The 21,696-nt window shown below is 48.3% G+C and overlaps 1 protein-coding gene across 1 annotated transcript in view; it reads left to right on the plus strand.

Annotated features, from left to right (window-relative positions):
• Window positions 1-17,860, plus strand: part of CCDC180 (coiled-coil domain containing 180) — a 64,851-nt gene extending 46,991 nt beyond the window's left edge. The window contains 12 exon segments of the mRNA XM_013966008.2: window positions 1,185-1,357; window positions 1,613-1,739; window positions 1,742-1,863; window positions 3,624-3,701; window positions 7,677-7,743; window positions 8,393-8,534; window positions 11,619-11,779; window positions 12,317-12,454; window positions 12,951-13,062; window positions 15,491-15,596; window positions 16,415-16,550; window positions 17,727-17,860. Of these exon segments, the coding sequence (XP_013821462.2) occupies window positions 1,185-1,357; window positions 1,613-1,739; window positions 1,742-1,863; window positions 3,624-3,701; window positions 7,677-7,743; window positions 8,393-8,534; window positions 11,619-11,779; window positions 12,317-12,454; window positions 12,951-13,062; window positions 15,491-15,596; window positions 16,415-16,550; window positions 17,727-17,858 (1,494 nt within the window). The 3' untranslated portion in view covers window positions 17,859-17,860.

The raw sequence follows: 21,696 nt of genomic DNA on the forward strand, positions 1-21,696 counted from the left end.
CCATTCCCTGAGCTGCAGCCGGGCCTCTTGGAGAAGGGCAGTCTGCCCGTGTCCCTTTCCTGTCCTCAGGATAAGATCCAGATCCCCACCAGGCCTTCCTTGACCCCTTCATTTCTCTGGTCCCCCTAAGAGCTCACTTTTCCCCAGGCCCTCACTCACCCACTAGTTTGGGCCAGCATCTCCTGACCCCCGAGGCATGTTCTACTTCTGCATGAACCCATAGACCTTTCAGTGAGGTCCCCCTTTTAGGAGCTGTCTCCCCTAGACTGTGTGCCCCAAGAGGGCAGAGCCTGTCACCCTCACCCCACACTCACCCTCTCTCACCAAGCTTTCATCAGAGGTCTCAGCCAGCTTCCAGGAGGACCTGTCACAGAGCCAATGGCAGCATAAGTGGATGCCCCTCAAGCTGTGCTCTGCCCACCCTCAGGCCCCGCCTCTCACTGCCATGCTTTGAACCAGCCCTTCCTTCTGTGGGGAGAATCTTCCTGCTGTGCTGCCAGCACTAAGCTTTCATCACACCAACAGTACTGAGCCCCACGAGATGAAACTCAGGAGTCCTGCTGGAGTCCTTCCCTCCAGGGCTTACAGCGCAGCCAAGACACAGAATGAAACAGGGCATAGCTCAACCAAGTGCTCATGGTGGGTCCCTCACTCACTGTTTCTCTAAGGTCCAACTCAAGGTGGAGGTGGCCACTCAATTATCCATGCACTCATTTGTTTACTTGTCCTTTGCTCCAAAACACCACCTGGGCACATTTGTGAGTAGCCCAGTTCATGACCCTCAGCCTCAGGGAAGATGCTGTAACTTTGTTCTCATTGCACTGGCCCCAGTTTGACCATTTATTTGTAGATGTCCATATTCAATGTCTTGTCTCTCCGACCAGACTATAAGCTCCGTGAGGATAAGAGTCACATGTGGCCCCTTTACCCGGTGTCCCAGGCCCAGGGAGAGCCTTGCAGAAAGCAGGCACTCAAGAAATACTTTTGAAGGTCTCAGCATGTACACATGAATGAATGAATGAATGGCCCTCTAAGGTATATATGATCCCTGCTGCTTCACAGAAGGGGCAAGAGAGGCTCAAAGTGGTCAGCCTGCAGCACCTGGGCCAAGTGGTTCTGGGATGGGAACCCAGCCTGCCTGCCTCCCTGACACCCACAATCAGGCCCTGCACTTTGGCCTGCAGGACAACGTCTTGACTAACCTGGAGGTAGAGAGTGACATCTTGTTATCTTCAGAAGTCTATGAAGAAGAGGCTAAGGTAGACATGGTTACCCCTGAGTCCTTTGCCCAGCCAAGCCGCATGGGGAAGTCCATGATTGAAGACCCAGCTGTGGAGGTGGTCAAGAGGATCCTGCAGTGAGTGGCCCGGGTGTGAACAGTGGGGCCCAAGCCTTCAGGGGGCAGTCCCCATGTGAGCCCACCCTAACAGCTGTGACCTTGTGCAGGGGCTTCCTTCTCCCCTCAGAGCCTCAGCTTCCTCCTCTGAAGTAGAGCTCACGATTGGGCAGACTCATGTGGCATCATGGGCTAACCAGGATGGTGCCCAGTGCCTGGCCTGAGCCATCCTCTTGGTCACTGGGGAAAAGCTCACATCCTTTCCTTTGGTTTCAGGTTTCCTGACTCAAAGTCTTCAACCCATCAGTGCGACAAAGAACGGTCCCAGACAGGTAGGGGCAGACAGGCCTGTGGATTTAGGCGCTGACAGTGGGGTAGCTGGGGGTGCTACCTTGTCCCTCCTCACCTTGGATTCTCTGTTGTTCTCCTGGGTACCCATCACCCAAAGCCTTGAGGCGACTCCGGAACCGAGCAGAGCACTCCTTGAAGAAAGACTTGTCCATCGCCAGTGCCACCTCGGTAGCAAGGTAGAGAGGCTAGGCTGCCTGCAGTCTCCCCTCCCCATACTAAACCCCAACCCCCAGATGGAGGCCAGAGGCTACCCTTTGCCAGCCCATGTCCTCAGAATGTGCCTCCTGTGCTCACAGACTCTCCATATAGGGACCTTCCAAGTTGGGACCCCACAAGGGGCCAACTCCAAAGCCAGCTTTACACAGGTCTCTTCTCATCCTTGCCCAGTGGCTTGACTCTCACAGCCCTCCACCCTGAGAACCTGTCAGGGCGTTGGGTGGTTATCCACAGTGACAGCTACCTCCCATACACACTGTGTCTGTCAGAGGATGTGACCTTGGAGGTGGCTTTCCTTGGATGACATCACAGTCTTGGGAGCCCTGGCTGTCTGCATCCGGGCCATGTGTTCTGCCCACTATGCCCTGTCAGGGTCGTTAGACTCATGGCTCAGTGAACGTGGGCCCTGGATGGCCCCTGACACTGATTTTACAGAAAGTGGAGGACAGAAGCCACATGGCTGACCTGACTTTCTGAGTCTTTGATGAGCCATTATTGACCTACTTTAACTCTTGGTTTTGAAGAAGTGACACTGAAGAGATCCCTGCTTTGCATACATCCAGAAAGTCTTTTTGAACAGGCATGCCATCTGCAGTGTGGAAATAAACAAAGACCAACCAAATGGGAAGAGCCAAGACTATGCAGAGCTTGCTACAACCAGGGAATCAGCCACTATCACTTGCATTTTAGCACAGACACAAAGGCGGGCAAGGGAGTGGGAAAGGGGTGTAATGGAGAAAAGGGAGGGCTTCAGATGTGCCCTGTTGGTGGTGGTTGCCCTGGGAAGGCTGGAGGAGGTGGTGGTTGCCCTGGGAAGGCTGGAGGAGGCCCAATTGCAGTGGGCATCTTGTGTGATTGGTTAGGGGTACGTCTTTGACTTGTTCATCCTTAATTGGAAGCAGGGACAAAATCTAAGGGAGCTGTCAGGTACTGAGCAGGTCCTGGCCCTGTAGGGTTGATTGTTACACGGGGTATTATTTGGCTTCCTGGATCGTTACTAAAGATAACAATTGTCTTCCTGCAAGTCTGACTTCTAGCAGGCCGGCTTCCTGAATTGTTTATTGTAGCTAAGGGCTTGGTGTCCTAGGCAGGTTGTTACCGCTTATCAGCCAGGGTTCTCTATATATATACGGTATAGCCATTGTCCATTTGTATAATCAATCTCTCAGTGGTTACCAGTGAAATATACATGCTGCTAAGGCTGCCAGATGAAAATTCAGGATGTCCAGTTACATTTGAATTTCAGAAAAACAACATATAATATTTTTTAATATGAGTATGTCCCATGTAATACATGGTGTGTATGCAAAACATTGATTATTGCTTATATGAAATTCAAGTTTATTTAAAAATTTATGTAATTGAAGTATAGTTGGTTTATAATGTGTTAAGAAATTCAAATTTAATATGTGCTTTTATTTGAAAATTTGGCATCCCTACCTGCGGCTCTCAATCTGTGTTTCTTTGGGTCCTCACCACAGGGAAGCAAGGATTCTACTTTCGGGGCTGAAGCCCCTCCGTCCCTCCCCCTCGGCCTTGTGTGGGTTTCAGCAGTTAGGGCTCCATCCCTACTATAAGGCTGTGTGCAGAGCTGTCGAGGGGTGGGGCAGCAGCTTGAAGGGCTGGGCTGCACAGGCAGTCCAGGTAGGGCTCCCACAGACTCAGATCTGCTTGTGTCTGTCCTCAGCTTGCAGAGCACTAACCCACCTTTGCCCCACAGCATCATGCGGTACACCAAGCCCAACCGACAGGATAGAAAGTACCAGGTGCTCGGCGACAAGCCTCCTCCTCCGGCAGAGTAAGTGTCAATGCCATTTCCTTTAGCTCCATTTTAACCTGCCATCTTTGTCACTTGGCAGCTAAATCTGACTCAACTGAGGGGAAAATAAGCTGTAGAGGGGCAGAGCAGGAGAGGTCTGCAGCGGTACTGGTAAGGGCCAAGGTCTGTTTGTCTCAGCCTATTTCACCTAAATTTATTGAGAGACATTTTCACCAAATTTAGGCATTCATCAAGAAGACATTCTTTCCTTTGAACAATCTGTTTATTTCTGTTCAGTCACCTTTTGTTTATTCAAGGCCAGCTGCTCCATCTCTTGCGGCTTGGTTGTAGGGCAGCCAGTCAAGGAGCTTTCTAGACATTGGGCCTGAAGCCCCAGAGTGGCCCACTTGGGAGCAGCTCCTGGCATTCCAGTTGCCCATCACCCACTTCCACCTGGCAGGGCTTCTTTGGATCCTGGAGGAAAAGCCAGCTGTAGAACAACTGCGAGTCCTACTAGGGACCTAGACATTTAGGGTTCAGCTCTCAGTGACATAAAGTCAGGAGGGAGAAAAATTAGAAATATTAATATGAGGAGTTGTAGCCAGATATAAAGGAGGCTAGAAGAATTGAGCCTGGAGAAGGGAATGGCAGCCCACTCCAATATTCTTGCCTGGGAAATCCCATGGACAGAGGTGCCTGGTGGGCTACAGTACATGAGGTCACAAAAGAGTCAGACATGACTCAGTGACTAGACAACAACAGAAGAGCTGAGATTTGATAAGAATTGACAAAGTGAGCATGATGGCAAGATCTGGTCCAGTTTCCAGGGAAGTCATGAATCCTCAAAGCTAACAAATAGGGTTCAGTTCAGTTCAGTTCAGTCACTCAGTCGTGTCCGACTGCAACCCCGTGAATCGCAGCCCGCCAGGCCTCCCTGTCCATCACCAACTCCTGGAGTTCACTCAGACTCATGTCTATCGAGTCAGTCATGCCGTCCAGCCATCTCATCCTCTGTTGTCCCCTTCTCCTCCTGCCCCCAATCCCTCCCAGCATCAGAGTCTTTTCCAATGAGTCAACTCTTCGCATGAGGTGGCCAAAGTACTGGAGTTTCAGCTTTAGCGTCATTCCTTCCAAAGAAATCCCAGGGCTGATCTCCTTCAGAATGGACTGGTTGGATCTCCTTGCAGTCCAAGGGACCCTCAAGAGTCTTCTCCAACACAACAGTTCAAAAGCATCAATTCTTCGGCGCTCAGCCTTCTTAACAAATAGGGTTAGGATCTACTAATCACAAGAGAGTACTAGAGTTATTGAAACATAAAATTTCTGTTGCCTTTCTTTTTGATTCTTGTTTATGAAACAAGTCTGGTCTCTTTAGAGTTGGCCTGATTATTTATATAAATGCAGCAAGAGTGGTAACTGACCACCGAAACTTTTATGTTTGCATTGCTGGAGCTTTTCATAAAGAATCTCAGATTAGACTCTTAAAAGCCTCTTGAGACTAGGAAGACAGGTCAGATTTCACCCACAGTACCTATAGATTTGGGTGAAATCCTCTCTTCTTAAGGTCCCCGCAATACTGTAAGGTTTTCCTTACCCACCTATGAAGCTGGGAACCCCATAAAACAGGTGCCAGGATGATTTTCCAAAGAGGGCTTTAAAGCATTGTCTCCATCAAGTCAACTTTAGTTTCTTTAAAATGTTTGATCATGTCCAATCTTATACATTGTTGTCCATATGACATTTCAGTCAAAGCCTCTTTTATCTATCAGTGTTTCCAATTATGTCCCATCGCAAGAAGGACAACTTCTTGTTGAACTCACATAAATAATTATAAGAGTTTTTGAATTCTGGAGCACATATGAGTGGGTGAAATGTCCAGCATGCTTCTCACTAGCCTCTTTCCCCCTTTAGCCTCAGGCAGTTGCTTTCAGGAGTCCCTCAGTCCCTTGAGAGCCTTGATAGGGTCAGGGGCCTAAACTTAGTTCAAGCAGCTGTAGGGAGTTGAGGGCTGGAGTGGGCAGGGAAAGGTCTGACAGGAAGGACAGAGAGATGGAGGAGGTAGCGGTTTAGAGGGGGACCTATCAGAGGAAACCAGGCAACTGAAGGGAAGGCGGAAGGTGGCAAAATGGGGAAGAAGGAGCAGAGGTGTTGATGGGGGGTGGGGGGGTTGCGGGCAGGGAGGGAGAAGTCTTAGAGGAGCCAGTTTAGGGAGATCTTGTTTACACAAGAAGCCAATAAAGTTCCAAATTATTCTTAGTAAAGCCATGCCGGGAGTATGAGTCATGCAACAGAAATTGGGAAAAGTATAGTGAACGCATATAGAAGAACCTGATGTTTGCTCAAAGGCAGTTTTTGTCAAAGTCAACAGAGAGCAAACTCTCTTTCTAGAAAGGGTTGGGAAAAGTAGTGGTGAAAGCCATGAAGTTATACCTTTTGTGCAGCTCCATGGGTCCCTCTCCCAAAGAAACCATCTCTCAGGAAGGAAACGTTTACATGAAGATGTACCATGCAATACTTTTTATCCTAGCTAAAAATGGGGGGAAACCCTAAAGTCCAAAAACAGAGGATTGTAAACACAGTACATACATACCCAATGGTGCTACACAGCCATTTAAAATGATAGCATAATGTAGGGGGAACACTTTAAAGGGTGTGGAATGTAAAAAGCACATGAACCTAATTCCAAACCAATTTAAACATCAGCAGAAGGAAATATAGTACATGTTAGCATTAATTTTTCCATCTTGCTTTTCAGCTTATTTCTAATTTTCTTTAATTATGATGAGTGAATTTGTAAATGAAAGATCACATCACGCACACAAACACACACACGTTTTTTGGCCAAGAGGCATGCAGGATCTTAGTTCCCCAGCAGGGAACTGGACCTGTGCCCCCTGCAGTGGAAGAACGGGGTCTTAACCACTGGACCACCAGAGAAGTCCCTTTCTTAATTTGGTGGTGGTTTAGTCTCTACGTTGTGTCTGACTCTTTGCAAGCCCATGGACTGTAGCCTGCCAGGCTCCTCTGTCCATGGGATTCTCCTCGCAAGAATACTGGAGTGGGTTGCCATTTCCTTCTCCATTTTTTTTAATTTGAGGGAATTTAAATATATATATATACATATATTTTAGAAACCGGTCAAAAATGATGTGTGTGTAAAACAGTCACTGCATCACTTTACAGAAATTTTGGGAAAATAGTTGTCCTCCAGGTATGTGCAGTTCTAACACGTTAGTCCCTTATTTCACTCTTGGTATAGAGACAGTTGACCTTTCTGACAGGAATATTTGCTAGATCCGGGCAGATTTGTTGAGTCAAGCACCTGGTGTACGTAGTCAGCCTAAAGGCCAGATGTATCAGAAAGAGGATGTTTGGTCCTACAGGCAGTCCTGCTCATTTGATTCATATTTCTAAGAAATCATTCTTTCTTCTCTCAACCAAGACAGAGACACTGATAGGTGCAGGCACTGGTCAGGGGATTCATGGTGAACGAAAACAGACACAGTGTGTGTCCTGGTGAACTTCACCAGCTGCTGGGAGAGATGGGGTTAATCAGTCAGCCAGTCATACGTATCAATCCCCAGAGCCCCTTTGGGGAGGCTGTAAAGCTGAGAGCCGCTCAGGGCATTGGAACGAGGCAGTCAGGGATTACCACTGAGCCAGGGCCAGAGGAAAAGCAAATGCAACCGAGAGGAAAGTTATTTGTGTTCCCTGGAGAGGAATCAGTGTGAGCAGTGGCCCTGGGGCAAGCGTGAGTAATTCCAAGGAGCAATGAGGAACAAAAGAGAGCAGAGACACTCGGAAGGGGCCAGACACAGCTTGGCGCATGCAAGAGGCATTCAACTAGACAAATAGAAATACGAGGTGGGAGCATGCTTCGGCATCCCAAGCTGTCCAAGTCCAGTTCTGGCTGGGCTGCTGAGTACTTGGAATGTTGTGTCCGTTTGGTCTTGTCCACACCAATTAGTGTGATTAGACAAGCCCTCTCAGGGATCTGCCTCCTGTGTGTTGCAGGGATTTTAAAGGCATTGTCCTGAGCCTCCTCTGGGAGAGCAACGAGCACATGATGGCGGTCGCCGAGGTGAGGACCCTGTCTGCCCTTCTCCATCTGCTGGCCACATGCCCCCGGTTGGGCTTTCCCCCCTGCCTTCTGCCAATACCTTTGGGTAAAGCTGAATAAAGGGGACTACCGCCCCCGTGACCACAGCTACCCAGCTTCTGTCACCTTGTGTGGTGTTTTTCATCATAGAATTAAAGCGCATCCATTACCCATTTATTCAGCCACCAAACACTTCTTGGGTCCTGTGTGTCAGATATTTAGCATACCCGATACCAGGAACAAGCCTGGTCTCTGCCCCTGAGTGGCCAGCACCCAGCAGAGAATGACATGTGACGGCACCCCTGGGTGTGAGTCTTTGGAGCAGAGCTCTGGGTCATCTGTGTTAGTGGCCCAGCTTGGCACTCCATAGAAAGCTCTTGGTCTCATGGGTGGAAGACCCATCTTAGTTCTGAGGGATGCAGAGTTTTACCATTGACTTGTGCCTCGCATAGCCCTAGGACAATAACAGTGGTGACGAGGACAGACAGGGAGAGGAGGAGAGACCCCAGTGTAGGGGACCGCAGTTGAGAAGACCAAGGGGCGAGGAGAGCGCAGAGGAGGATGCCAGGATCTTGAGCCAGATTCCCCTGGAGAGGGGCCTGGCACCCACACTGTCAACCCTCTCCCGTAGGAGTTTTACCGCAAAGAGAAACGCACAGTCACCAGGCCCGACTGCATGTACGAAACCTTCGACCAGTGCGCAGAGAACGTCTGCAAGAAGATCCTGGAGTACCACAGCCACACAGACGATTACTACAACTCCTGCCTCATAGGTAGGTGTGCCCAGTAGGCAGGTGGCAGGTGGGGCTGCAGAAAGGTGGTGGCCACTCACAGCCTGAATGATGCCCTCCTGACCTGGGGGTCACATGGAGGCAGAAGAGAGACTCCCTGTGAAAAACTGACATCTTAGAATTAGGTAAAAACCTTGATATTTAACTGGGGAAAAAACAATGCCCTCCCCCGCCAAAAGTCGATTTTTCTTGAGAAAAATGGTGATTTGTATCACTAAAAATGTTTCACCCTTCAAAAATTGTTTACAGCTTTATTGAGATATTCACTCAACAAAATAGGGAGGAAAGGGAGGGTGGGATGAATTGGGAGATTAGGATTGACATATATACACTACCATGTGAGAATCTGCCTGCACTGCAGGAGATGTGGGTTCAGTCCCTGGGTCAGGAAGATCCCCTGGAGGAAGAAATGACAACCCACTCCAGTATTCTTGCCTGGGAAATCCTGTGGACAGAGAAGCCTGCTATAATTCAGGCTACAATTTAAAGGGTCGCGAAGAATCAGACATGGCCAGGCAACTGAACATACACACAAATGTAAGATACATAGCTAGTGGGAAGCTACTTTGCAGTTCAGTGGATTTTAATATAGTCACAGAGTTGTGCAACCATCGCCACTGTGAATTTCAGAACCTCTGTCCCTCAATCATGATCCTAGCCTTCAGCAACCACTAACCTACTCTCTGTTCATCCAGTGTTAGTGTGTGTCATGTAGCCTTTTTATGGCTGAATCATATTCCATAGTGTGCATATACCATAGTTTGTTTATTTGTTCAGTGATAGGCATTTGGCTGTATCCACGGTTTGGCGGTTATGGATGGTGCTGCTCTAAACATTCATGTGCATGTTGTGTGTGGATGTAAGATTTCATCTCTCTTAGGTGTGAAACTAGAAGTGGAATTGCTGGGTCACACGGTGCCTCTGTGTTTAATCGTTTGAAGAATCCTTCCACCGTGTCTACCATGTGCCTGGGCTATGATGAACTTGATAGACACAGCCTCCTAGAGAGCAGGGACATGAAAACAGGCAGGCAGGATGTATCTTGCCATTTATGTTGATTATAACAAGATAAAAGGAGCTGTGAAAACACACCCATAGCTGCCCCACTCCTTGTCCAATTCTCCATGTCCACTAGCTGCCCCACTCCTTGTCCAATTCTCCATGTCCACAGCCATATGTGTTTTTGCAGTCGTTAAGTCCTAATTTTCTACTTGTAAGGCAGGGAACCTAAGGGTCCTTTACAGGCCTGCTATGGGTTGAGGGGCAACAGGGGTAGAAGAGGGAGAGGATTAGGGGATAGCCAGACCTGAGATCAAGACCCAGCACTGCCATTCCCCAGATGTATGACATTGACCAAGTCACCTCCCCTTGCCTGTAAATGGAGACAGGGATAACAACCAGCATGCAAGGCTTTTTTGAGGACTAAGCCTCTCACAGCCTTGCCGTTTACAGGGGAAATCAACAATGGCTCTCATTCCTGTAGTTGTAGAATGACTGGAATTGAAACCACAGGCAGCATTTGGTTTCTCTAGCTCAGAGCTTCCCCACTTGAACTCTGTGGGGTTCCATCCTATGTGATCTTCCTCAAAAGAAAGGTTCCATGGCCACATGGGTTTGGGAAATGCTGTAGATCATGTCCCTCCCAGGAAGGCTGACAGTTCACGTGAAATGAAGACTTCCATTTCCTACTGGGAGTCAAATATCCTGAGCAACTCTCCCACTGAAAACATGTAAAACTCCTGGATATAACTGTTTTGTGATAAACTTTTGAACGCATGGATGAGCTAGCTATAGAGTAAGAAACACGTAAGGCCTCAAGATTAAGTGAGAATAGGAACACAGATAAAGTGAGCAGTAACTCTGGCTATTGCCTTGAGGGCTTGGCTGACTCTCAGGTCCACTTGAGCCTCTGTTTTCATGGCCTCCAGGTCACTGGGAACAGAGACCAAGCCCCAGACCACCCAAGGTGTGCAGCCTGAAAGGGCACAAGCCACAGAAAACTGGGACTCCCCCACTGACTAGAAGGAACGTGTCTTGTTATAAGCCATGGCACTGGACAAAGAAGAAAAACCCTAATGAGAACCTATAACTATAAGGCAGCCCTTTTGTGGTGTTTAAACTGAAGTTGCACTTAGATAAACCTGAATTCAACTTTGTGTTTGTGGATCATCCAAAAGATTTCTAGATGATAGCTTAAAATGATTTTGAGTGTTGCGTGCCCGGATGCTTCTTAAGTAGAGATATTACAGATCCTCTCCAGAGAAGGCTACCTTCAATTCAGGCCTCTAGGGATTCCCACACAAAGAATGCCCCAAATAAGAGCTCACCGTAAAACAAAATACACACACACACACACACACACACCACAGCAAAAAGGTGCCTTCAGCATGAGGCAACAGAATGAGATCAGTAAGGACTTCAGATATTGAATGTATCAAGACACAGAATACAAAATATAATAATTATTTTGGGTTAAATAAAAGAGGAAATTAGAAATATGGGTAAGGCACAAAAGACTATTAAAATGAGCAAGTAAATATGAACCAAGTAAAGAGAAACCAAATAAAAAGAGAACCAATAAAGCTTATGTATATTGGAAAAATAAATTGTTGATATTTTAAAATTATGAGTGGCTTTAGTGCCAAAGAAAATAACCAAAAATGTAACACAGAAAAACAAAGGACTAGAAATACAGGAAAGAGATGAAGAGAGGTGAAGGAAAAAGTAGGTCTGGCGTGCAGCTACATAGAGGTCCAGAGGGAGAAGAGGAGACTTGGGTCAAGGTGATATGTGAAGAGAGAATGGGTGAAATAGAACTGCTGAAAGACGCGGTGTGGCTTATAAAGTGCTGGGAAGTCCTACACTGTGAGTCCTTTGATCTTGCTTAATCCAGTATGTTTAATACCAGTTTGCCCACAGGACCCCTTTTGATGGAATAGCGGTTACCGCACCGTAGACCAAGCCTTTCTCTTTGGGAAACTGCATTAAGCCTTTGTTGGAGAGATGGCCTCAGCAACTTGGCTCTGCTCAGTCCTCTCCCCTGGCCCCCACCCCCGATTCCTACAGAACTACGGGCCCAGATGAGAAGATTTGAGGAGCTTCTGCCCCAGGTGTGTTGGCTGGTGATGGAGAATTTCAAGGAGCACCATTGGAAAAAATGTTGTGCTTCTACCAAAGAGATCCAAGGACAGTTCCTGAATCACCAGGAAGAGCTGGAGAAAAGGAAGGTGGGGCCCCCGGGATCACCCTGGGAGTTCAGACATAGAGGCGAGGCATCAGCAGAACTGAGTCCCAGGGAAGGAGTTGGGCCAGGCCTGGGATTATTGGGTGGGGGTGAGAGACACTAGGTCCTGGAGAGATAAGAGCCGAGCCAACAGCTCCTTCATGGAAAGGATTCAGCACATTCCTTGTTGGATATAACAGGTAGGTTGTCTGGTTCTGTGGAGCTGTGGACCTTGAGATCAACAATGATTGTCCACTTGGTCCTTGGAACCAGGGGACATTCATGCTGTTGATTGTATTGGACTGAATCCCTGGTTGTTCCGGGGAAGATGCTCAGCTCTCCCACTTCCTAACCCTCGGAGTTGGCTCCAGCCATGCCTCAGTCTTGTGTACCCTGCCACTCCTTTGCATATCCACAGCCCTTCACACATACCCAGATCAACGCACACATCATGGCTATAATTGGCAGAGGACATAGGCCAGTGACTTCTTGGTCCTCAAGACCAGGTCAAAAAACCCACTGATTTCTGGATTGTCTGAAGGATGAAAATGCCCAGAAGCTCCACCCAAATCTCGGACACCCTGCACAGCTCCAAGATCTGGAGTCTCTATGTCAAGTGGAAGAGAAGAGGCAGGGAGATTTGGACACCTTGATTGTGGTAACCAAGGAGAAGCTAGAGGTCAGTAGTGCCTTCTACTCCGATGTTTAGGTGCTGAGGGCTGCCCTGCCCTCCCAAGGTCACCCCAGCTGACAGCCCACCAACAGCACTGAGCCCAGCCCTATGCTGGCACCCTGGCCAAAGCAGAGCATGAAAGTGGGCAGGTTTTATAGGTGGAGATGGTCTTTATTGGCTGTTTTAACTTGTATTTTAAAATTTCTAAGTTAATTAATTAGTAATGAGAAATTTTTTTCTCCCAAGATCCTGACTGTCAAGTTTTCTTTCTTCTTTGGTAAATTGTCTGTGTGTGTCCCTTGGCCATTGCAGAATCATTTCCTATCTTCAAGTCACTCTTAGGAGAAGCCTCCTGGAGAAAGACCAGATGCCTGTTAACTTGGACACAGTTGACTCATGGCCCTGGTTTTGTCTCATGCATTGCTCTCCAAACCCATCTTCGGCCTGCCTTTGGAAGCAGGGTCCTCTCCTTATAGCACCATGCTGCCCGTGTTTCTTCCAGGAATCCACAAGGAAGTACGCCCGGTTTTTCATAGCCAGCTTGGCCACCTTCACTGAGAAGTTCCTGCTGCAGTTGGATGAGATGGTCACCATTGATGATGTCCAGGTTGCAAGTATGCTCCCCACTGGCCTTTGTGCCTTGGCTCCAGGGGGTTGGTGACATAGGTGATGGATCTGGAGGAGTCTGCTTTCCCCCAACTCCACCAGTATGAAAATAGATACTCTATTGAGGGGACTGATGAATTTTTTGTTTCTTTTTTTTAAATTAAAATTATCTTTTTAACTAAAAAAGCAAGTCCCCAATGAGTCAGATTACATATAAAAAATGAAATCCTAATACTAAATATTTTCATAATCTTGGGGTAAGGACAACTTTCCTAAGTTTGAGAGCTAGAAGCTGTAAAGGAATGGTGTGTACATCCCTGTGGCCAAAACAAAAGTAAGGGAAAATGTCAAAAGATGGAAGGACAAACCACAAACTGGAAAAATATTTCTAGTAACGAATAGGTCAGAGAATGGCCTGATATTCCTGTGGTATGAAGAATTCTTAACAGGTCAAGTTTGTAAAAAGGACAAACACATACAATTCAAAAGGTCAATAAATGTTGAAAGATGCTTGACTTCACCAGTGATGAAAAGTGCAAATATAAACATTGTTAAGGTATCATTTCTCACCAAGAGCCTGGCAAAGGTTTGAAATTCAGTGACACCCAGCACCGCAGAGCCCCTCGGAAAAGTGTACCTCCACCCCTTCTCTTGGAGAACCCTCTGTCGGTGACTTCAAAGTCCTGAACGTGCGTGCTTTGACCTAGCCATTCTAACCCTGGGAACTTATCTGGCAGACATACTTGCATACTTTTCCAAAGATATATTTTCAAGCATATTCTTCACAGCAATGCTTGAAATTGCAAAGAATTGGAAACAGTGTAAATATCCGTGTATAAAGGATTGGATAAATTATGGTCCAGATATAGGAGGGAATTCTGTGCAACTGTTCAGGTGGGGTGGTAGGTCTCTATGTGCCAGCTGGAAACACCTGAAGGAATACTGTCACAGGAAAAAGCAAGGTGACAATTATACTTACCTGTAATACCATTTTAAAAAACATATAGGTGACATAAACGTGCACCCTCACTTGTATATAAATGAATCTGTGTGAGAGAGAAACAGAGGCAAAGAGGGACAAAATGAGAATAGCAGAGCCTGAGAAACAGGTGCCCGACTGTTGATGACCACCTCTGGTGAGTGGGATTGTGAGAGATTTCTAAAGTCTTTTTCCCCATTAGATGATGTTTAAATTTTTTATACTGTGTGAATTGCTTTTATAACTATGCAAAGACTCAAATCATATATTAAATATTGTCCATTTATCTCTCCTCTATTAAGTAATTAAAATATATTATTTCTATTTTTTAAGTTTGGATTGCAAAGACAATGAATATTTTTATAGTAAAATAAGAAATTCAATGTGAGTTAGAAAGAAAGAGAAGAATATGGTCCTTCCTCCCGGAAATAGGTGCTGGTAACTTTGGCTGTCCTCCTCCTGGTCATTTCCCTTTGGTCACAGGCCTGTGTGTATGTCAGTGGGGAGATGGGAGGGTGGATCACAGGTGTGTGCTCCTTTGAAACCTAATTTCCCCTTGGGCAGATGCTGGCCAAGCCAGTCACCGTCTCCGTGAGCACTTCCAGGTGCTGTGCATCTTATTTTATTAGTTAGTCCCCTGCTGGTGCATACGGGCCATGTCTAGCTTTTCACTCCTCTAATCGTGCTGGAAGGAACATCTGCATCAATATTTCCCTATTTGGGGGCAACAACTTCCTAGAAGTGGATTTTCTAGGTCAAAATGTATATGCATACTGGGGTGTTGGTCACTATCTAGTAGTGGAGGTCTCTTTGGCAAGTGTGAGCCTGGTTTGGGAAAGTGGAGCCTGCAGAGATACTGGGGTTCAGACTAGAGAAGGAACAGGCCGTGGAGCCGACAGGGAGGCAGCCTCGGCACCTTGGAGGGAACCCCTGGGCCAGGAAGACCCCCTGCATCAGGCCCATGGGGTCCTCACCTGCTCTGTAACTAGGGCTTCTGAGCCCAGTGGCCTGGCCCTGCCATGCCTGCAGACCAGGGTGCAGAGAGCTGCTCTGGCCTGCTGGTCTCACACCAGGAACAGAGCCCCTTTCTCTCCATGTCACATGGCAGGTCAGTGAGTCAGACGTGAGACAGACAACCTTGAATGTGTTCATTCCAGGAGAAATTCTTAGTTCAGGACCCCTTTGAGCTAGTATAAGCCAAAGAAGTCTCCAAAGAGCATATTCAGGAGCTCATAGAAGCTGCGAGAAAGTCAGAGCATTTTGGAGCTGGGATGCACACCCAAACCACACCTCACATATTCCAGCTTTAACCCTCCTGCCTGAGACTCAATATGAGTTACACAATAAGTGTGGAAGAGGGGAGCAAGTTTTCATTTCTGTAAATGTAAGGTCGGGGGTCCCCTTTATATCAGGCTGTGGGTGAGGCCCCCATCAGTAACCCATCTCTTGCTTGCCAGAGATGGAGCCCCCCAAACAGAAAACCTCAATCCTAATACGGAGGAAACTCACCGGGCTGTCCCTGGAGGAAGAGAGTGAGAAGCCCCTGATTGAACGGGGGAGCAGGTGAGAGCTGAGAGCAGGGGTGAATACCACACATGTCTGTGTTTACTGGGGGTGGTGTGGTGGAATGGTGAGGGGCATGAGCTCTGAAGTCAGACAGACCTGATAACTTTGGAAAGGCTTTGTGTCCTAAGCCTCAGTTTCCTCATCTGTGAAATGAGCATGGCAGCCTCCCTTACATGATATTATGAAGAGAAAGCTCGATGAAATTGTGCTTGAAGTGCCCGTGGCACCTACTAAGAGCTCAGCAGCTGTTTGTTTGTGTGATAAGGACCCATGAAGGGACCCCCCAATAAAGAGAGGCCTGTCCTAGTGTGGGGTACCTTCTCAGATTGCTGGCAGTACTGGGACTCACTACAGCTGTCTGTCATGTATGACAAGAGCTATAGAAGTGCTTGTCCCTTGTACCCCAGGAATGTGACTCTGGAAGAAGTAAGGCAGTGATTTACCCAGCTAAATTGTCAGCAGTGGTTTTTTATCATGGTAGGAAAAGCAAGCCAGGAACTGGTGACTGGCATCTGGCTGAGCGAGTGATAAGGAAACCGAGATCCAGAAAAGGGAAACCCCTAGAGGCGTGGGATTTCCCTTCCCCATGCAGAACCCAGCTGTCTGTACACATGGATATAAGCTATATGAAAATACCAAAAAGAACTTGAAGAAGCTTGATCTTAAATGCTCAGTAGAGTTTTTCTTTTAATTAAGGCATTTAGAGCATGCTATTTTTTTTTAAAGAAGTGTTAACCATTTCCACCAGAGATGGAGGGTGCACAGTAAATGATGAAGCTAAGCCTGCAGGACTTTTCATGCATGTTTATTTGTAGAAAGTGGCCAGGAATCAAACCTACTGAAGTCACCATCCAAAACAAGATTCTCCTCCGGAAAACACCATGTATCACAACCGCCAAAACAACACTGGGCCACCTGGCATCCGTGGAAGCCCGAGATGCTGTCTACCTGGTGAGCGAAGAGGCGAGGTGGAGGGGGTGACCCCAGGGAGCACAAGCAGCTCGGTGCGCTGCCTTGGGAAGGAGGGAGGGAGCTTGTCATCACCAGGTGCCCTGGCGTCTGGTCAGATGGAGCACATGACCCACATCAGAGTACCCCAGGGCACAGCACTGGTGACAGCCAACATTCCCAGGCACCGGGACATGGGCCACAGCTCCTGTCCAGTTCCAGCAATAGTTCAGGTCTCATGGCGTGAGCCCCAGTGTCGCAGGAGCCCAGACTGGAGGGCAAAGGAAGGCTCTCCAGCGAACAGTCGAGACAGTGCGAGGGGACAGAGTAGTCAGAGGCTTGGAGGCCATGGGAGCAGTGAGTGATGATGGGTGGGATAGGTACTGAGCAGCTGCTGCATCTTCTGTTCTCAACACAAGGCTTCCACTGGATCCTTGTAGCAAGCCCATGAGGAAGGTAGAATGGTCCCCACGTTACTGCAGAAGACACCGAGTCATAAAGTGTGTCCCCTTTATGCCACCAAGAGTGACAGCCAGGACTGGACCCAGACCCGTTAGACCCGTGGGGCTGCCCAAAGAGGAAGTTGCACCTGAGGCTGCCTGCAGGACCTCGCAGCTCCAAGGATGTCTGGACCTACGGTTCTGGTACCCCAGAGAGAAACGTTGTACTGCCCAGAGATATACTGTCCCTGGTATTTGGAGACCCCTTCGTGCCTAGGCAGGCCCTTCCCCAGCCACCAAGCTAAGCCCCAGGCAATGGGCACAATTCCCCTGCCGAGTTCAGTGAGGACTTAAGGCCTAGTGGGCTCAGCCTCTCGAGGAAGCCAGGACCCCTGAGCTTCAAGGAGATTAGTGTGGTGGTCAGGAAGGAGGGCAGAGTCCAGAATCAGGTGGACCAGGAGCCTAGTCACGCTCAGTCTCTTCTCAGTTAAATAACCTCAGGCGAGGCTGTGAGCCTCAGTTTTCCCATCCATAAAATGTGGAAAACAGCGAGGCCTGCCTGAGCTTTATTGGACAGAGTACATGAGAAATGACTTGTGGAACTCTTGCCAGTGCCTGGAATGGGTTGCAAGCCACCCACCAGCGGGTTACAGCATCCCTCTAGAGCACAGAGTGTCCTCTAGGAGACACAGTCCAGAAGTCCTTCCTCATGCAGCCTCTTCCTGCTGCTTCCTCCCAGAAATATTTAGCATCATTTGAAGAGGAGCTGAAGAAGGTCCAGGAGCACACCGCACTGCAGGTGAAAGAGGCTCAGCGCTGGAAGGACAGCTGGAAACATTCCGTGAACATCATCCAGGGCCTGTACTTGTGACACTCTCAACCCTTCTTAAATAAATGGCTTATTTTGTGTAGATTCCTTCACCCCTCTACCCACCCTTCCATCCATCCGTCTCTGCCCAATGCTGTAGCCTCACAGTGACCAGGATATGGCATGGTTCCTGCCCACATGGAGATTACTTCCAATGAGGCAGACAGAGGTGAAAGGGTGTGTTCCATCTGGTCAGCTAGGATGGTGGATAACAGGGATGGCTAACTTAAATAGAGACTCATAGTTCAGGGGAGATAACTTCCACAAGGCATGATGGGCACTTCATCTTGGAAAATGAAATAATTAAAACTTATAGGAAAGAGTATATTGCACATTTAACAAAATGCGAGTTTTTCATTGCAACTGTGCACTGATTCCTAGGCACAACAAAGACTTCATCCGGTGTTGACTGGGTATCTGGTTATTTGCATGGCCAATGATGACCTTTTGACAGAAATCTTCTAGGCCTCCTTAACTTGACTAATGGTCTCTTTAGTCCTGTGACATTCAGATCACTGTCTTTGGAAGCTTGCTTCCCACCACCTTCCTTGTCTCCTTTCTCTTCCTCGATTGCCCCACAGCCTCGCTATGACCAGTGGCAGTTGTCAGCAGCTGTCTGCGCCTTGTGGGCAGGCAGCTCATGGTCCTTCCTCCACTTCCTGAGCTCCTGCTGTGCCGGTATGGTTTGTAGGCTTCAGTTCGCAGTTGCACGCGCTTTGTCTCAACTTGATGAGGTAAGCGTAGCCTGCATTTTACAGTTGTGGAGACTCAAGTCCAGAAGGTCAAAGCCAAGGACTTGGAGGCACATTGTTTTGGGGATGATTCCAAGAAGCATGAGTGAGGACATGGGAAAAAGGAGCCTGAAAGCAGAAAAGTCACTGGAAGGGGCTTTCAGGAGTGGGCCCTGCTGTGGGTGACCAGGCTCTGTATCACTGGAAAACAGCTTCCCACCTGATCGGACTCTGTCCATGTGGGTAGAGAGTTACCTGGGTATTAGCGCCACCTTCGTGCCAGCTTGCAGGACAGGAATCTCCTGTGATACCAGAAAGAGTCCTCAGGCAGGGGAGTCTCGAGTTATATTGGCTGGAGCGAGCTCCCCAGCTGCAGGTGGACTCAGGTAAGCCAAGGGGATGTGAGCGCAGCATCACCACCTCCCGTTTTCCAAGCCTGAAGCCAGGCCCCTATGTACCACTCTGCCATGGCACCCTGTCCCCTCAAAGTAGCAAATGATGTCTGCACAGCCCCTTCCAGCCTGTGGCATGCTCTGCAGGTGCATGCTCTAATTCAGTCCTACTGTGGACAGGGTGGCAGTCACCATGTAACCCCTAGTTTGTAAATAAAGAAGCTGAAACTTGGAAAAAAGAAGATATCTCCAGTGTTCCAGCCTGGCTCTGGCTGTCCCTGAAACTCAGCCTGGAATGAATACACCTAGGTGCTTTGTAAGTAAGAAAGGACCCAGAAAAATGAGGGGTGCTCCCTCTCCCCTCTGCCAGCCTTGGAGTCTCTGTACCACCACCCCCTCCTGCCAGCCATGGGGCAGCATGCATGGAGAACAGGGTGTAGGTGTGGGTACAGGACAGCCTGTGGTCAGGCTCCACTTCCATGTTGGTGAGGTCCTAGTTGGCAGAGAAGGCTCGAGGAAGCACGCCTGCTGTGGCAGGAGGACTGGGAGGGGGACACAAGGACTAGGGCGGGTATTGGGGGCCCACCACAGCCCAGACAGAGCCTGCAAACAGTGGTGGAGCCAGGGAGCAGAAGGGGTGCAGAATTGGGAGGCCTGGGCCAACCCCACTGTGTGCCCCTCTGAGTCCAGTTTGCTCGCCAGTCCAGTGGGGACACAGGCTCCACTCTTCCAGCCCACTGCGCCCAGTGAGACCCAGCTTGCCTAGCTGAGCCAGCCTTTGGGAACTGAGGCCACAAAGCTGAGGGGTCAAGGCAACAGCCATGCCCGTTCCACTTCTTATTCCCCACCTAGTGTGCTGCCTTTGATTGTTTTCCTTATGATTCCGAAAGGAAAAGACATTCATTACAGGAAATACAGGACCAAAGGAGCAAAAAGAAGACTATAAGAATGGGAAATAGATGGGGAAACAGGGGAAACAGTGCCAGACTTTATTTTTCTGGGCTCCAAAATCACTGCAGATGGTGACTGCAGCCATGAAATTAAAAGACGCTTACTCCTTGGAAGGAAAGTTATGACCAACCTAGATAGTATATTCAAAAGGAGAGACATTCTTTGCTGACTAGGGTTTGTCTAGTCAAGGCTATGGTTTTTCCTGTGGTCATGTATGGATGTGAGAGTTGGACTGTGAAGAAGGCTGAGCGCCGAAGAATTGATGCTTTTGAACTGTGGTGTTGGAGAAGACTCTTGAGAGTCCCTTGGACTGCAAGGAGATCCAACCAGTCCATTCTAAAGGAGATCAACCCTGGGATTTCTTTGGAAGGAATGATGCTGAAGCTGAAACTCCAGTACTTTGGCCACCTCATGTGAAGAGTTGACTCATTGGAAAAGACTCTGATGCTGGGAGGGATTGGGGGCAGGAGGAGAAGGGGACGACAGAGGATGAGATGGCTGGATGGCATCACTGACTCGATGGACGTGAGTCTGAGTGAACTCCAGGAGTTGGTGATGGACAGGGAGGCCTGGCGTGCTGCCATTCATGGGGTCACAAAGAGTCGGACACAACTGAGCGACTGAACTGAACTAAGCAGGAGATTCAGACTCAAGGATTTGAGTTGGAGGGGCCTGCCTCTTGAGGAACCTATATGCAGGTCGGGAAGCAACAGTTAGAACTGGACATGGAACAACAGACTGGTTCCAAATAGGAAAAGGAGTATGTCAAGGCTGGATATTGTCACCCTGCTTATTTAACTTATATGCAGAGTACATCATGAGAAATGCTGGGCTGGAAGAAGCACAAGCTGGAATCAAGATTGCCGGGAGAAATATCAATAACCTCAGATATGCAGATGACACCACCCTTATGGCAGAAAGTGAAGAGGAACTAAAGAGCCTCTTGGTGAAAGTGAAAGGAGAGAGTGAAAAAGTTGGCTTCAAGCTCAACGTTCAGAAAACGAAGATCATGGCATCTGGTCCCATCACTTCATGGGAAATAGATGGGGAAACAGTGGAAACAGTGTCAGACTTTGTTTTTGGGGGCTCCAAAATCACTGCAGATGGTGACTGCAGCCATGAAATTAAAAGACGGTTGCTCCTTGGAAGAAAAGTTATGACCAATATAGACAGCATATTCAAAAGCAGAGACATTACTTTGCCAACAAAGATCCGTCTAGTCAAGGCTATGGTTTTTCCTGTGGTCATGTATGGATGTGAGAGTTGGACTGTGAAGAAAGCTGAGTGCTGAAGAATTGATGCTTTTGAACTGTGGTATTGGAGAAGACTCTTGAGAGTCCCTTGGACTGCAAGGAGATCCAACCAGTCCATTCTGAAGGAGATCAGCCCTGGGATTTCTTTGGAGGGAATGATGGTGAAGCTGAAACTCCAGTACTTTGGCCTCCTCATGTGAAGTGTTGACTCATTGGAAAAGACTCTGATGCTGGGAGGGACTGGGGGCAGGAGGAGAAGGGGACGACAGAGGATGAGATGGCTGGCTGGATGGCATCATTGACTTGATGAATGTGAGTCTGAGTGAACTCCAGGAGTTGGTGATGGACAGGGAGGCCTGGCGTGCTGGGATTCATGGGGTCGCAAAGATTCGGACACGACTGAGCTACTGGACTGAACTGGACTGAAGAACCCTGGCATCCAGAGACAGCTGTTCCCTACACCATTTTGTGTGTGTGTGTGATATTTGCCAAATGGAATCATAATGTGCATTCG

This window comes from Capra hircus, chromosome 8 (genome assembly GCF_001704415.2).
Source record: "Capra hircus breed San Clemente chromosome 8, ASM170441v1, whole genome shotgun sequence".
In the NCBI taxonomy this organism is placed as follows: domain Eukaryota; kingdom Metazoa; phylum Chordata; class Mammalia; order Artiodactyla; family Bovidae; genus Capra; species Capra hircus.